The sequence below is a fragment of the Mastigoproctus giganteus genome, chromosome 12 (assembly GCF_048544385.1).
Source record: "Mastigoproctus giganteus isolate SK-2022 chromosome 12, ASM4854438v1, whole genome shotgun sequence".
In the NCBI taxonomy this organism is placed as follows: domain Eukaryota; kingdom Metazoa; phylum Arthropoda; class Arachnida; order Uropygi; family Thelyphonidae; genus Mastigoproctus; species Mastigoproctus giganteus.
The window spans coordinates 20,545,412-20,561,238 of record NC_143586.1 but is presented as its reverse complement, the minus strand read 5'-3'; the positions used below and the strand labels follow the sequence as shown (position 1 = coordinate 20,561,238).

The following is a 15,827-nucleotide window of genomic DNA, read 5'->3' as shown; positions in this document are numbered from 1 at the left end:
GCATAGCAAGAATCAACTTTCCTACTATGCCCTCTGGATGGCAGATGGAAGGTTCGGTGACAAATTGAGAAGAAGAAGAAGAAGAAGAAGAAGAAGAATCAGTCTGATATCCTAGTCTAACAAAAAAGGCAGGCAGCAGTGTTTTGATATGGGAGATATTTTCCTGGAAATCTCTTGGAGCCTCATACCCCTAAACCACACTGAATGTTAAAACTACCTATCCATTGTGACTGATCAGGTCCACCCCTTTATAATGCATCCTGCTCGTGTTGCCAGTATTGTTTGAGAGTGGTTCGCCATCTTTGGGATTACATGGATTGACAGATGTGGTGTTTGGATCCTCCACCACGGACTGTTGCAGATCTATGGGACACAATCCTGGTGACATGGTACAACATATCTCCTACAGTATTTAGAAGCTTATAGAGTCTATGCCTTGCCATGTGGTGGCGGTACTGATGGCAAGAATAGGAGGAGAACATAACCACTATTAGGTAAGTAGTCATAATGTTTTTACTGGACAGTGTACGAGGGTGGTTTAATAATGAATCACCTTGACCTAGCTGCAGAGGTGCTAGCCTGTTGATTCTTGGCACAGATTTTAGTCCTTCTCTACAAAGCCACCGAAGAAATGATTTGAGGGAAGAAACAAGAAGTCTGATGGTGCAAGGTCAGGTGAGTAGGCTGGATGGAGCAGTATTTCATATCCAAAAGTGGCTGCTTGTGTTGTTGCAATTTCAGAAGTGTGAACTGGAGCATTGTCTTGAAGCATTCTCACACTTTTGGACAGCATGCCATGCCTACATGTTTTGATTTTCTCCCATAATTTTGTGAGTAGGTTGGCATAATGGGCACCTGTAATTGTTTGACCTTTCGGCAGGTAATCAGTCATTATTACACCTTTCTCATCCCAAAACACTGTCAGTAAAGACCTTTCCTGCTGATGGTTGGACCCTTGCCTTCTTGGGGGTGTGGGGGGGGGAACTGTGATGTCACTATTCCGTGGATTGCTTTTAACTTTCAGGGTCGAAATGGTGTATCCAACTTTCATCCTGAGTAATTAGACAAGAGAAAAAGTCTTCCTCATTTTTTTGGAACAGGGCTAACAACTGTTGTGATTTCTGTTGTTGATCAGCCTTCTGGAAACCAGTTAATAATTGGGGAATCCATCTTGCACTCAATTTTCATAAATGGAGTTGGTCATGAAGGACTGTTTCAAAGAGCACACACTAATTCACATCCTGGGACAATTCACGCACAGATATCCGGCGATCTTCCATGATTAACGACTCCACTTTTCTGATCATGTTGTCATCAATGGCTGAATGGGGATGACCTGGAATGGGCTCAGATTCTACCGATGTCCGACCACACCTAAACTGTCTATGCCAGTGCTTCACAATGCCATAGGATGGGGCTTCATCCTTATATACAGCAGTCATCTCCTCGTGGATTTCTTTAGGGGATTTCCCCTTCAAGAACAAATACCAGATTACAGCTCTGGCTTCAACTTTGTCCATGATGCTACTTCATCACATGTTCAGCTCTGTAAGAGAAAAACAAATTAAGATACAGGGCTGAAATTTTACACCTTTAGTAGAGAGACATGTATGATGCTAAACACAAAATATCATGACTCTGCGATATGTGGAAGTAGGTGAGGGCGATTCTTTATTGAACCACTCTTTTATGTTTCAGTTGTAATATTTCTGATAAACAGTTTTAGTAATTACCATTTTTATTTAAAAAATCCTTATAAAAAGAATATATGAATGAAAATATATAAAACAAAATTAGCCTGCAGAAATTTATAAAATTTTCATACAGCTTGCAGTTTAACAAAGGTCATCAAGTGAACACATTTTTCACTGTCTCTAACACTTAATATGTACATTTAGATATATATTTTATATCTAACGTTTCTGTCTATATCTAATTTGACTTGTGAAGTTAATATTTTGTATTACTAATGATAACATTTGTTTTATGTCCTGAAATTGATAATTGTGTTTTATAAATTTAACTAGGAAGGAAGTTATCAGATGAAGAAATAGAAGTGGTAAGCCCAAATATTTATCATTTTGTCCTTTAAATAATTTTAAGAAATTTCCTTATAATTTGCATTTCTTTATTATTTTTGTTTTATTGTTGATTTCTCCTTGTAAGAGAAAAACAAATTGATTTCTCCTTGTAAGAATTTTTTATATAATGTTACTCTAAGAACATATTCTCTAAATAAGTTAGGTAATCTGTGCCCACCTTGGATATGTATGTAGGATTTGTATATTCTACATAACCAGGTCTTCAGTTTTTCTCATGTTAGCATTAGCATTAGTAGAGGCATTTGATGCAAGAAAGCAAGCTTATGCAGCATCAGCCAAAAAAAAAAAAAAAATAAATAAATAAATAAATAAAAAATAACCACTTCCACTTCACCTTTGTTCGTTCAAAATACCTGTCCAGCTGAGCCTTAAACTTATTTAGGCTATCAACTTCCATGACAAGGGATGGAAGTCTGTTCCACCAACCAACCATCCGCTGGCTAAAGGCAAATTTCCTCACGTCTATCCTACATCTGTCTTTCCTCAATTTGAATTTATGCCCTCTCAGGTGATTATTCTGAGCAAGAGGAAGAATCCCATCAGCATTGAGCATGCTCAAACCATTCAAGGCTTTATACACCTCTATCAGATCACCTCGCTGGTGCCTAGTCTCCAGACACTGTAATTTGCAAAACTAAGCCTTTCTTCGTAAGAGCACCCCTTTGTTCCATTCACTAATCTTGTTGCCCTTCTCTGTACTTGTTCCAGCATCTCTACATCCTTCTTGAAATTAGGCCTCCAGACCTGTATACAGTACTCTAGGTGGCCTGACCATTGCCTTATACAAGGGAATAATCACCTCCTTATCCCTGCTAGAAAAATTCCTATATATATCATCGACAATACACCATGAGCTACTCTTGCAACCTGTCTGCACTGCTCAGAAAACTTTATATCTGCCTGCACAACCACCCCCAGGTCCCTTTCATTCTCTACCACTGTCAGTGTAGTACCACAGAGTTGATACGTTGCTCTGGGGTTGCTGTTTCCCATATGTAGTACTTTACATTTGTCAATGTTAAATTTCATTTGCCACCTCTCATCCCATCTGCTCAACCTTTCCAGATCCTGTTGCAGTAGCATAGTGTCAGTAGTGTCCTTGACAACCCTGCCAACCTTCGTATCGTCTGCAAACTTGGACATTAAGCTTGATATACCATCATCAATATCATTTATAAATACAGAAAACAATAATGGACCCAATACTGAACCCTGAGGGACTCCACTAATAGCATTAGTCCACGATGAGCAGTGTCCATTGATTACCACTCTGTTTTCTCCTCCTCAACCACCCCTTTATCCATAGCAGCAATTTGCCTCCAATGCCACACTGCTCCAATTTGTGCAGCAGTCTTCCATGTGCAACAGTATCAAAAGCCTTTCTAAGATCCAAGTATATAATATCAAAGTTATTCCCTGCATCCAGTTCTTTTGTGACTGCATCATAGTATCCAATCAAATTGGTCAGGCAAAGCTTCCCCTTAACAAAACCATGCTGTGTCTGAGCTGAAGTCTTGTCTAGATGATCCTGCAGTGCTTCTTTAACCAGTGCCTCCATTAATTTTCCGGGAACAGAAGTTAAACTAACAGGTCTATAATTACTTGTGCCGCCCTTTGATCCTCCTTTGTGAATTGGGGTCACATTTGCACATCTCCAGTCCATGGGTACTTCCCCTAAGTCCAAGGAAGCTCTCATAATTATGGCTAAGGGTTTGCTTACTTCTTTTGCTGCCTCCTTTAATATAACTGGATAGATCCCATCCACCCCAGGTGCCTTTCTTGTGTTTATCTTCAACAATTTCTCCTACACTTTACTCTCAGTTATTACAAGATTCTCTAGCTTACTGCCAGAGTTGAATACACCTCTGGCATTCCCCTCGCTGAATAACTCCTCATGTGTGAATGTCGATGCAAAATATTCATTTAGTTTGTTAGCTACCTGAGCAGGATCATCAACAGTTGACCCCTCGATATCAAGTGGACCAATCTGATTCATCTCCTTCCTTCTAGAGTTTACATAAGTAAAGAACTCTTTGCTGTTTTTCTTTGCATCCCTTGCCAAAGATTTCTTGTAATCTGCCTTCGCCTGCATAACCTCCTTTGTAACTTGGTTACAGATCAACTTGTATCTATCGTAGGCTTTTGTGTCACGTGTTTCTGTGTCGCGTGTTAATGTTATGTAGAATAGACCTAGTTTATGTAGAATAAACTACATAAACTAGTTTATGTCAGAAAATACTGATCTTTTTCTGGCCATGCCAAAGAACTTAGTGTGGATCTTACCAGATGTAGATAAAGACAAAAAATATATAGGATTTATTTGCTTAAGTGTAAAATACCAAACACAGAATTGAATTTTTCTTTTTAACACACTGTTTTATGATACTGCTACAGAATTATGTATTTAAAAAATATATTAGTAACAGAATTGCTAATTTTACACAATTGAACAATGTCCTTGCTGAATATGTCTCTCAACATCACAAAGTTTTTCTAACTGAGCTACCTGAAAGTTGAATTGTCTGCTGTAAAATTATGCATGCAGTTTAAAAAATTCCATGCATATTACAGCTTTTAATGTTGAAATCTAGCAGATCTAACTGTTCTTGAGCTTACCTAAATAACTGTTGGAGCATTAGATACCAAACACAGTGGTTTATTTTTAGAACTATAATTTTTATTTTAATAACTTTTAATTTCAGTGCTTGTTATTTGTGAAAATATATAAATGCGAAAAAATATATATAAACATATGACATTCATGTTATAATAATATATATTTTTTCAGCCCCACCCCCGAATTCTGGGTCAAAAGGGCCTGGTATGCAAAAGTTTTTCATAGCCAGTACTATGTAACTGAAATGAAAACAGAACAAAGAAAAAAAAAAAAACTTTAAATATTTTAGAACATATAAGTGAGACAAATAACATTAAAATATCATTTATTGAATTTCATAATGACATGTGATTTTCCAATTGCACTATATGATGCATTAAATAATCTTCTTAAGTTTTACAGATTCTGAAGTTAGCAGTTATAAAGATACTAGGTTGAATAATAAAACACAAAGTTAAACCAGCATGATACAGTATTGTGCATGTGTGAGAGAGAGTTGTTTTCAGATGGATTCACTTCCTCACAAAGGAAGATAAGAAATTGATGTGGGGGTGATGATTACCTAATGGGCAGCATTTATTAGTTGTTTTTTATATGCTAACTTAAAAAAAATTTCAATTTTCAACTACTTTTAAGAAGAGTAAATAAATTTTATTGTGATGAATGGAAAATACATAAATCTACAAACATTTTTACTTTTGCAGCTAGCTAACACTTTGGTATTAGATGAATATCTTCGTCGAGTATTTGGAAGTATTCTGATTCACCCAGAGATAAAGGAGTTGAGCAATGGATTAGGTAAGGAATTGTTTTTAAACTGTAAAAGAGCGTACTTTTCATATTGTAACTGCAGAACCTAGGTAGGGAGGAAAAGGAAACATGATGCTACCTGATTTGGTGCCTCCGTAGCCAGGTGGACAGGAGCAGCAGTGGTAGCACACGCTTCTTGATTAGACCGGGGTTTGAGCACGTGATCCACTAAATACGGAGGATGCGGAAAGGTCAGGGAATGACCACCGCATATCCCCGGAGAAATATGGCTTTAGTTGCTAATTCTCCTAAAAACCAAATAACCACAACAACTACCTATTTCACACTGACACTTTGCTTGTTCCTTTTTTTTTTTTTTTTTTTTGTTAGTTGTTGGTGCATTGGCTTCTGTGGCCATAATGCACCTCCCAAAGTTTTTGCATTTTACTCTGATCCAAGCCCGAGACTGGATTCGAACCCCCGACCTTTGGGTTGCTAGGCAGGCACTTTACCCACCTGGCTAGCCCGGTTGGCTGCTTGTTCCTCTTTTATTTTAAAAAAAGAGGTGATCTGCCTTATTTTCCAAGCAGTTTTTTGTTTGTGGCATTATTCACTTAGTTACATTAGCACTATTAATTGATTCTTGTATACCAGAAATAAGATTTAATGATAGAAGATACTTGTCTTGACCATATGCAACTTCAAGAGCTGAACCAAAATCGAATGAACCAAAGTTTTTTGTTTGTGGCATTATTCACTTAGTTACATTAGCACTATTAATTGATTCTTGTATACCAGAAATAAGATTTAATGAAAGAAGATACTTGTCTTGACCATATGCAACTTCGAGCTGAACCAAAATCGAAACTACCCTTTAACTCGAAATCTCCAAAAACAAAAACTCTACCAAGCTTCAATAGCACTCTATAAAAATATGTTATAAATAATATAACAAAACAGTGTAGTTTCATGATTTAATTAATAGAAGAAGAAAGAAAAGCCATTTGCTGCTCTTAAAATTTCATGGCATCCTATTTGTATTGATAGATACCAGTAAGCTGAACATACCAGTAATTTTAAACACAGGTAGTTATAATCCAAGATCATAGCAAAAGAGCTCTGCCATTAAAAATTTTAATATAGCATGAAATGGAAAATGTTTGGTCATTCCATATTCTGTGCCTTTGAAGAGATGGTAGCATTTATCTAGATATGTTGAAAATTTTTTGTTTTCCTGCAGAGTAATAGGAAAGAGGAAGTGTAAACTGTTTGTGGTGCTCTCATTACATTTTTACATTGTCATGTTTTTAAGCTAATGGATTGCAAGTCCATAATATGTGCATTGGCAAGTGATGCAAAAAGCAAGCTTATAAATCATCAGTCAAAAAAAATAAATAAATAAAAATAAAAAATAAGCAAAAAAACACACCCCACATTACTTATCCATCCCCTCGAATAATTTGTTTAATTGCTCCTTAAATTTCTTCAAACAACTCAACAACACCAGATTGACATTGTTCCAATAATCAGCTACCCTCTTGGCTGAAAACATAATTCTGCACTTCTATCCTGCAACCATTCTTATTCCCATAAGGGAATCTCATATTTCCTTATGGGTGTTGTCTGAGCAGGTTAAGGATGCCATCAACATTTAGTTTACTTAATCCTTCAAAACCTTAAACACCATAATTAGTTTTCAGATGCTGCAAATTGACTTTGGTTCTGTAAATTGCAGAACCAATTGATAGGCCTAGCCCTTCCTACTTGCCGCTTTCCTCACAGTGATTGGAAGCTCTGACCTCTTCAGCATTCAGTACCCATTTTATTAGTGTTTATTCTTCCTGGTGGCTGTTTTAAAATCAGAAAACAAGTTCCCAATTTTAAAACAGTGGCAAGAGAGGAATAAACTCTCATTGCTCTAAAATCGGGAACTTGTTTTTCTATTTAAAACAGTAGGGGAATTTACTCTAACCAAGTAAAAAGCAATACGTAGGAGGGGCTAGGCCTGTCAATCACTACTCGCAATGTTCAATTGGAAGGGGACCAGATTGTAAAGCCTGTTAATAAATATTGAAAACAGTAATGGGACCCAGAACTGAATCCTGGGAACTTTGCTGAAAACATTAGTCCAAGAATTGAAGTATACCCATTGTTTGGGTATACTTCAATTCTTCAATATACACAGTTTGTACAGCCTGAAAACAAGCTGTACAAACTGTGTAATGTGAAAACTTGCATTGTCATAGAGTATGAACACACTAGCTTCCAGAGTCTGTGGCTGCTTTTAATGTATTTTTGTGCATAATATCTGATGAAGAAATGATGCTTAGTAGTCTCCAGTTACTGACCTTTCAAGTGGCTTGTGATCAGTGGCAATAATGCCCTCATAATTGTAGGCTGCAATGACCATTTTGTTTCACCTTTGATTTTTGCTGGTGATTTAGAGGGACGTGTTGAAGATGGATGCATTGTGCCTTTACCTCTAAGAATTGCACCTTCTTTCTTCTTTGGTGCCTCCATAGCCAGGTGGGCAGGAGCAGCAGTGCGTAGCACACGCTTCTTGATTAGACCGGGGTTCGAGCCCGTGCCCACCAAATACGGAGGATGTGGAAAGGTCAGGGAATGACCACCACATATCCCCAGAGCAATGTGGCCTCAGTTGCTAATGCTCCTAAAAACCAAATAACAAACAAACTTCGTTCTTTGTCCAACATAGAACTTTGAAATTACTTTTTGTAATTACTAAGTTCCTGTACTGTCAGCCCTTTGATACTGTTTGGTTCATTGGTTATGATCCGTTTTAAAATATTCTTGTCAGTACATTCTCTAATGATAATATTAATAACAATTGTTTAGTTGATTTAAAAATTGTCTCCCATGCGAGTTTCCTTTTGCTCCAATGAATAAGAGGCAAATTAAAATTACCCGTAACAAGGCATTCACATTTTCTTAAAATTAATTTGTTATCTGTATATAGAGGCTGTCATCACAATTTTTATAATCGTCTAGTTTCTAGCTGCCACACCCTTCATTTTCCCTCTCAAGATTCTGTGCTGCAAAGGAAAAGTTCCAATGGCATCGTAGTTAATATTAAAATTTTCTTTTTTTCTGAACAGTTGTTTTCATCTAGTGTCTCAATACATGTTGGAGAATAATGTACAGTAAACTCTCGAAATAACAGAACCCCAAATAATGGAACATTTGAGCTAATGGTACATTGAGATCAGATGTTTACATACAGCAAAGATGTCTTGCAGTGCCAAAAAAAAAAAAAAAAATTACAAGTCACATGATTACTGTATTTGTATATGTTCGCCATTTTGAATGTGAATTCTGCAGATATCATGGATTATACTGCTGTTTTACATTTATTTTAAATTAAAAACCCATCACTAAAATTAATACACTAAAATTAAATGATTCCTAAAATTAATAAACCTCATACAGAGAAGAAAACTTAGTGACAAACTTGATATAATCCAAACTATTACATTAGGATCATCTGGAAAGTTAATTCATATATACCCATGTGTATTTTCTATGTAAATTGTGTGTTCTCTGGTCAATTTGCCTGTTTTACTGGATGAAAAACCCCAGTTTCTGGGGGTGGGGGGAACTAGCCACAGAGTGAAAAAGCCCATAAAAGTTTCTCACATCATCGACAGGATTCAAACCCAGGCCTTTTCCACCTGGTGTGGGGAAGACGGTGACAATACTACTGTGCTACCACGCAGACTAAACTTGATATAATAAATAAAATAGAATGGGGCATAGGTAGGATGTATTAATGGCAGAATATAACATTGGATCGTCAACATGTTTATGTTTTTTATGTGCAGTTAATAAAATTGCAATCTTAATCTTTCTATTTCTTATTTAGCCTCATTATTTCTGCATTAAATATATTAAAAATAAAACTTTCTAGATAATGGAAAAATCAAAATAATGGCACCTTAAATCTCTGAAGTTGCCATTATTCTGAAAGTCTGCTGTGTGTAGTGTGCATAAAATTTTCTCTCTTTTTTTTTGTTGTAGGTCCGCTATTAGTTGAACAGGCTCAGTCAGTCATTCTCATGCACAGAGCTGTAGACAAAGTACATAGGAAATTAGCACAGAAGTTATCACAGGTTATTGAATTTGTGTTATTCTTTAATAACAATGTTACTCTTAAAGACAGATGTTGATATTAATCTTAAAATCTGAAGCATATAAAAAAAATAATTGAAGCTTGGAAATTGATTTTCTTAAATTTAAGAACAATGCAAAAATTCACTATCTACCTCTTGTGATCCTTTATATATCTACAGAATGGTTGTAATAATGATGTAAATTTATTTTAAAATATAGTTCAGCATTGTTTCTTGTATATATATATATATATATGGGTATCCCAAAACTGGAATACAGTACTGTACTATGCATATATATATATATATATATATATATATATACAGGGTGTCTCAAAAATATTGGTACAAACGTTTAGGGGAGGTAGGTAACATCTAAAGGAATGTGAATTGCATAGGAACCCATCTGGAAACATCACCGTAAGTCAGTAGACAGCGCTGTTCATCAGTTTGCAAGAGGGAAAATTTCTGGTTTACTCATTCAAGCAGTAGTGGCCGCATGAAGAGCATGCATCGATATACGAACTGTGAGCTGGCAAACATGCACCTAGTGTACGGATTAGCAGAGGGCAATGGACGAGCCGCTCAGCGAATTTATGGAGAATGCTTCCCAGATGGACATGTACCGGACCACCATTTGTTTGCGCATTTGCATCAAAATTTGTGCGATTATGGGTCATTTAGAGGTAACAGGAGTAGTGCGGGCAGACCACATTCGATGCGAACTCCCGCCATGGAAGAAAGTGTGTTGAATACCGTCCAGAATAATCCTACTACCAGCACACGTGCCGTTGCCTCTGCCTTAGGAGTGTCTCGTTTCAGTGTAGCGTGTCTGGTATGACGATTCCTTACACCCCTTTCATCTCCAAAGGGTTCAGTTACTGCTCCTCCAAGATCAGCCTGCACGTGTGGCTTTTGCGCAGTGGTTTCTCCAAGAAAGTGTTCAAGACTTGAATTTTCCAGCCTATGTTTTGGTCATGGATGAGGCTTATTTCACTCGGGAAGGCTTATTCAATCAGCACAATGCTCATGTGTGGGCTCACGACAACCCACACGGTGTGCGCCCCCATGCGGCACAAAATCACTTCGCAATAAATGTGTGGGCAGGTATGGTCGGCGACTGCTTAGTCGGCCCATACCTGTTACCATCCTGCATGAACTCTGCTAAATATTGGATCTTTCTTGAACAAGTGCTACCAGGGTTACTTGATGATGTTCCAGCAAATGTGAGATGCAACATTTTGTTTCAACATGACGGGGTGCCTGCCCATTAGAAGGTGTGTTCTGACCATTTGAACAGGCGTTTTGGGCGTCGATGGATTAGCCATGGTAGACCCGTTGCCTGGCCCCCACACTCACCTGATTTATCGAGTCTTGATTTTTCTGTGGGGGCCGTTAAATCTATCTTGTATGAATCGGCTGTGGAGACTGAAATGGATCTCATGGTGAGACTCGTCTGCACTGCTGCTGCTACTGTCAAAGAAACTCCATGTGTGTTCGACCGTGTCCGCCAGTCCATGCTGCGTTGGTGTCACGCATGCATCGCGTCTCATGGTGGAACCTTCGAGCATCTGTTGTAACATCATGAAATGCATCCATCTTGTACTCCATTGTTAATATTATGTCAAATAAATGTTTGCTACTAATTACTGTCTTGTGTCATTTCTGCTCCTTGTGCCTCTGCTACTACTTTCCCGTGATGTTTCCGGTTATGGGTTCCTACGCGATTCACATTCCTTTAGATGTTACCTACCTCCCCTAAACGTTTATACCAATATTTTTGAGACACCCTGTATATATATTTTTTTTTTCTTTTTTTTTTTTAAATTTTTTTTTATTTATTATTATTATTTTTTTATTTATTTATTATTATTTAAATTTTTTAAATTTTTATTTTACATTCTACATTATAATTCCTCCTCCTTTGCAATAACCACTTCCAACTGCTTGTAAATTTTTTTATTATAGTTAGCCATCTGTTCTTGTTGAGATGTCAGATGCCTTTGCACATTTCAGTGGAAAACACGAAATCCAAGAAGTACAGCCAGTTGACATGGCTGCACATCACAGTGTCGAGTCAGTTTGGTGTGACATAATCACTGGGAAATCAAAATTGACAGTAGGAGTGTGTTATAGGCCTAATAACACAATAACAAGACTTTTTTGAATTTATTGGATGATTTGTTTTCTACAGCAGCATGTTCAGAAGGCAGTTAGAGGGGGTAATACTCTTGATCTGATTATCAGTAGTGATTCTTCATGCATTAAGAACCTGAAGATAAAGGAACCACTAGGTGGCAGTGATTGAAGTGGGATTTACTCTAAGAGGTAACTACTATCAGGGGTAAAGGGAAGGGTTTTTGCTTTCGTAAAGGTGACTACAGTGGTCTGAGACACTATTTAAATTCTATACAGTGGAATCAACCGATGATGTTACCAGCAGCAAATTCAAAACGGGAAGCATTCAAAGAATTAATCTTGGAAGCTACTAGGCTTTTCAAATAAACTAAGAAATATTGCTCAAGGTTTAGGCCTAAATGGATGTCAGATGAACTAATGAGACATGTGGCAAAGAAGAAAAATGCATGGGATACATATAAATTAACAGTTGACATGGAAGCCTATGATAGATATAAGCTGGTCTATAACCAAGTCACAAAAGGACATTAGGCAGGCAAAGGCAGATTACAAGAAATCTTTTGGCAAAGAATGCAAAGAAAAACAGCAAAGAGTTCTTTACTTATGTAAACTCTAGAAGGAAGAGGTTGAATCAGATTGGTCCTAGGTGCCTCCGTAGCCAGGTGGGCATGAGCAGCAGTGCGTAGCACATGCTTCTTGATTAGATCAGGGTGCGAGCCCGTGCCCACCAAATACGGAGGATGCGGAAAGGTCAGGGAATGACCACCGCATATCCCCGGAGCAATATGGCCTTAATTGCTAATGCTCATAAAAACCAAAACAACAACAGATTGGTTCCCTTGACATCGATGGTCCAAACATTGATGATCCTGCTCAACAAACTAAATTCGTATTTTGCGCATTCACGCATCAGGAGTTATTCAGGGAGGGGAATGCCATAGGTGAATTAAACTCCGGCAGTGAGCTAGATGATTTCGTTATAACTGAGAGCAAAGTGGAGGAGAAATTGTTGAAGATAAACATAAGAAAGGCACCCGGGGTGGATGGGATCTATCCAGTTATATTAAAGGAGGCAGCAAAGGAAGTAAGCAAACCCTTAGCCATAATAATGAGAGCTTCCTTGGACTCAGGGGAGGTACCGATGGACTGGAGATGTGCAAATGTGACCCAAATTCACAAAGGAGGATTAAAGAGCAACACAAGTAATTACAGACCTTAGTTTAACTTCTATTCCAGGGAAATTAATGGAGGCACTGGTTAAAGAAGCATTGCAGGATCATCAAGACAAGACTTCAGTTATTGCTTGGACACAGCATGGTTTGTTAAGGGGAAGTCTGGTCTGACTAATTTGATTGGATACTATGATGTGGTCACAAAGGAACTGGATGCAAAGAATAATTTTGATATCATATATTTGGATCTTAGAAAGGCTTTCGATACTGTTGCACATGGATGGAAGACTGCTGCACAAATTGGAGCAGTATGGCATTGGAGGCAAATTGCTGCTATGGATATAGGGATAGTTGAGTGGGAGAAGACAGAGAGTGGTGGTCAATGGACACCGATCTTCGTGGACTAATGTTATTAATGGAGTACCCCAGGGTTCAGTGTTGGAGCCGTTGTTGTTTTCTGTATTTATTAATGATATTGATGATGGTATATCAGGCTTAATGTCCAGGTTTGCAGAAGATATGAAGGTTTGCAGCGTTGTTAAGGACACTAATGACAGTACAACCCCGGGGGCTCACATCTGGTGAGTATGGGCTTGGCAAACCCAGGGTCCTGAGCTGGATATCATCATTCTTCTCTTTCTTGGTGATTCTTTTCTACTTCTCTCTCTCTCTCTCTCTCAGGGGGTAACTTGGGAATTTTTTTTTTGGCTGGTGCAACATAAGCCTCAGGCTTCCTTGTACCATATGGCTAATAAAATAATAAAAAAATAATAATAAATAATAGTACGGTGCTGCAACAGGATCTAGAAAAGTTGAGCAGATGGGCTGAGAGGTGGCAACTGAAGTTTAACTTTGACAAATGTAAAATGCTGCATATGGGAAGCAGTAACCCCAGAGTAATGTATCAACTCTGTGCTACTACACTGACATTGGTAGAGAATGAAAAGGACCTGGGGGTAATTGTGCAAATATGAAGTTTTCTAGCAGGGATAAGGAGGTGATTATTTCCTTGTATAAGGCAATGGTCCAGCCACACCTAGAGTACTGTATACAGGTCTGAAGGCCTCATTTTAAGAAGGATATAGAGCTCTTGGAACAAGTACAGAGAAGGGTAACAAGGTTAGTGAATGGAACAAAGGGTTCTTCTTACGAAGAAAGGCTTAATTTTTGCAATTTACAGTGTCTGGAGACTAGGCACCTGCGAGTTGCTCTGATTGAGGTGTATAAAGCCTTGAATGGTTTGAACATGCCCAATGTTGGGATTCTTCCTCTTGCTCAGAATAATCACCTGAGAGGGCATAAATTCAAATTGAGGAAATATACTTGTGGGATAGATGTGCAGAAATTTGCCTTTAGCCAGCTGTGGTTGATTGCTGGAACAAACTTCCATCTGTCATTGTAGAAGTTGATAGCTTAAATAGATTCAAGGTAGAACTAGATGAACATTTGGAGTGAGTGGATGGATGAAATTAGAAGGGTGGGGGTTTTTTTTTTTTTTTTTTGGCTGATCCTATATAAGCTTGCTTTCCTGCATTATGTGCCTTTGCTAATGCTAAATGATATGCCATACTGCAGATGATCTACAGTATGATATGCCATACTGTAGATCATCTGCATTGCTTCTGTGACCTTCTTTGTTATAAGTCATCTAATGAAATTTTATATTTTGACCCAGATTATCATTACCACAAACCTCTTTGAAGGCAGCATTCTTTAAAGAAGAATGCTACCTTCAAAAAGTCAAAGTATAATCAGAACCTTGCAACAAGGTTCTGACTGTACTGCAGAATTTTTTCAAGAGGAGAGAAAATGTTTTCTAGTTATGCAAATGGAACAGCATGACAGTTTATTTTTAAGAATTCACTATTAATTACTCCATATTAGTATTAGTAGTGGAAAATGATTAAAAAAAACCCATTCTTATACATCAGAAAAAAAATGTACTTACATCATCTGTCTATCAAGTCTAGTAATTTATCTAACATTCCTTAAATTTATTCTAACCACTAAACTAACAATGCCAGATGGAATTTTGCTCCAACAACTACTCTTTGGCTGAAAGCAAAATTTCACACATCTTATCCTACAATCATCTTTTTTTTTTCAGTTTATTTTTCTGTCCCCATATGTATCTCATTCAAGCAGGAGTTAGGAGGCAGTTGGAATTTAATTTACTCAATCCATTTAAGGTCTTAATCATTTCAATCAGGTCTTCTCACAGGTACTTAGTTTCCACATCCTGCAATTTGCAGAACTAAAGTTTTTCTTGGTAAAGGGATTCTTTTATATTCCTCTGACTAATTTTGTTGCTCTTCTCTGCACCGTTCCAACAGGTCCACATCCTTCCTAAAATGAGATCTCCAGATCTGCATGCATTATTCAAGATGTGGTCTAACCATTGCCTTATACAATAGGGTAATCACCTTCCTGTACCTGCTGGAAAAATTAATAGTAATAGTAATGGTATTCACTATATATATTGCAAGGAAGCCATATGCTTTTGCTGCACTGCAAAAAAAAAAACCAACCAAATAGATAAGAAAATACAAATTATATGCTTCCTTCCTCACACAGGTAAGTATCCAGTAGGCGTTTGAATTTATTCAAACTGTCAGCCTCAACCTTGGGGTAGTTATGAAGTTCTGTGAGTAGTGTAGATAGGCTGCTAGGGTAGCTCATGGGGTTCTATTAATGATATATAGAAATTTTACCATCAGGGACAAAGATATGTTTGTCCTGTTGTATAAGGCTTTGGTTAGGCTGCATATAGATCTGAAAGCCTCATTTTAGGAAAGGATCTATTGGAATAGGTGCAGAGAAGAGCATCATCATTAATCAAGGACTCAAAATGGTACTCTTATCATAATAGACTTAAGTTCTGGAAATTTCATCATCTCGTAGTTGGCACCTGCAAGGAGAC

At 37.6% G+C, this 15,827-nt stretch overlaps 1 protein-coding gene across 1 annotated transcript in view; it reads left to right on the top strand.

The window, feature by feature from the left end:
* The window catches only part of LOC150076763 (uncharacterized), a 408,267-nt gene that overhangs the window by 180,348 nt on the left and 212,092 nt on the right, over positions 1-15,827 (top strand). The window contains exons 12-14 of the mRNA XM_090386915.1: positions 2,028-2,059; positions 5,424-5,517; positions 9,505-9,596. Of these exons, the coding sequence (XP_090243041.1) occupies positions 2,028-2,059; positions 5,424-5,517; positions 9,505-9,596 (218 nt within the window). The remainder of the gene's footprint in view (positions 1-2,027; positions 2,060-5,423; positions 5,518-9,504; positions 9,597-15,827) is intronic.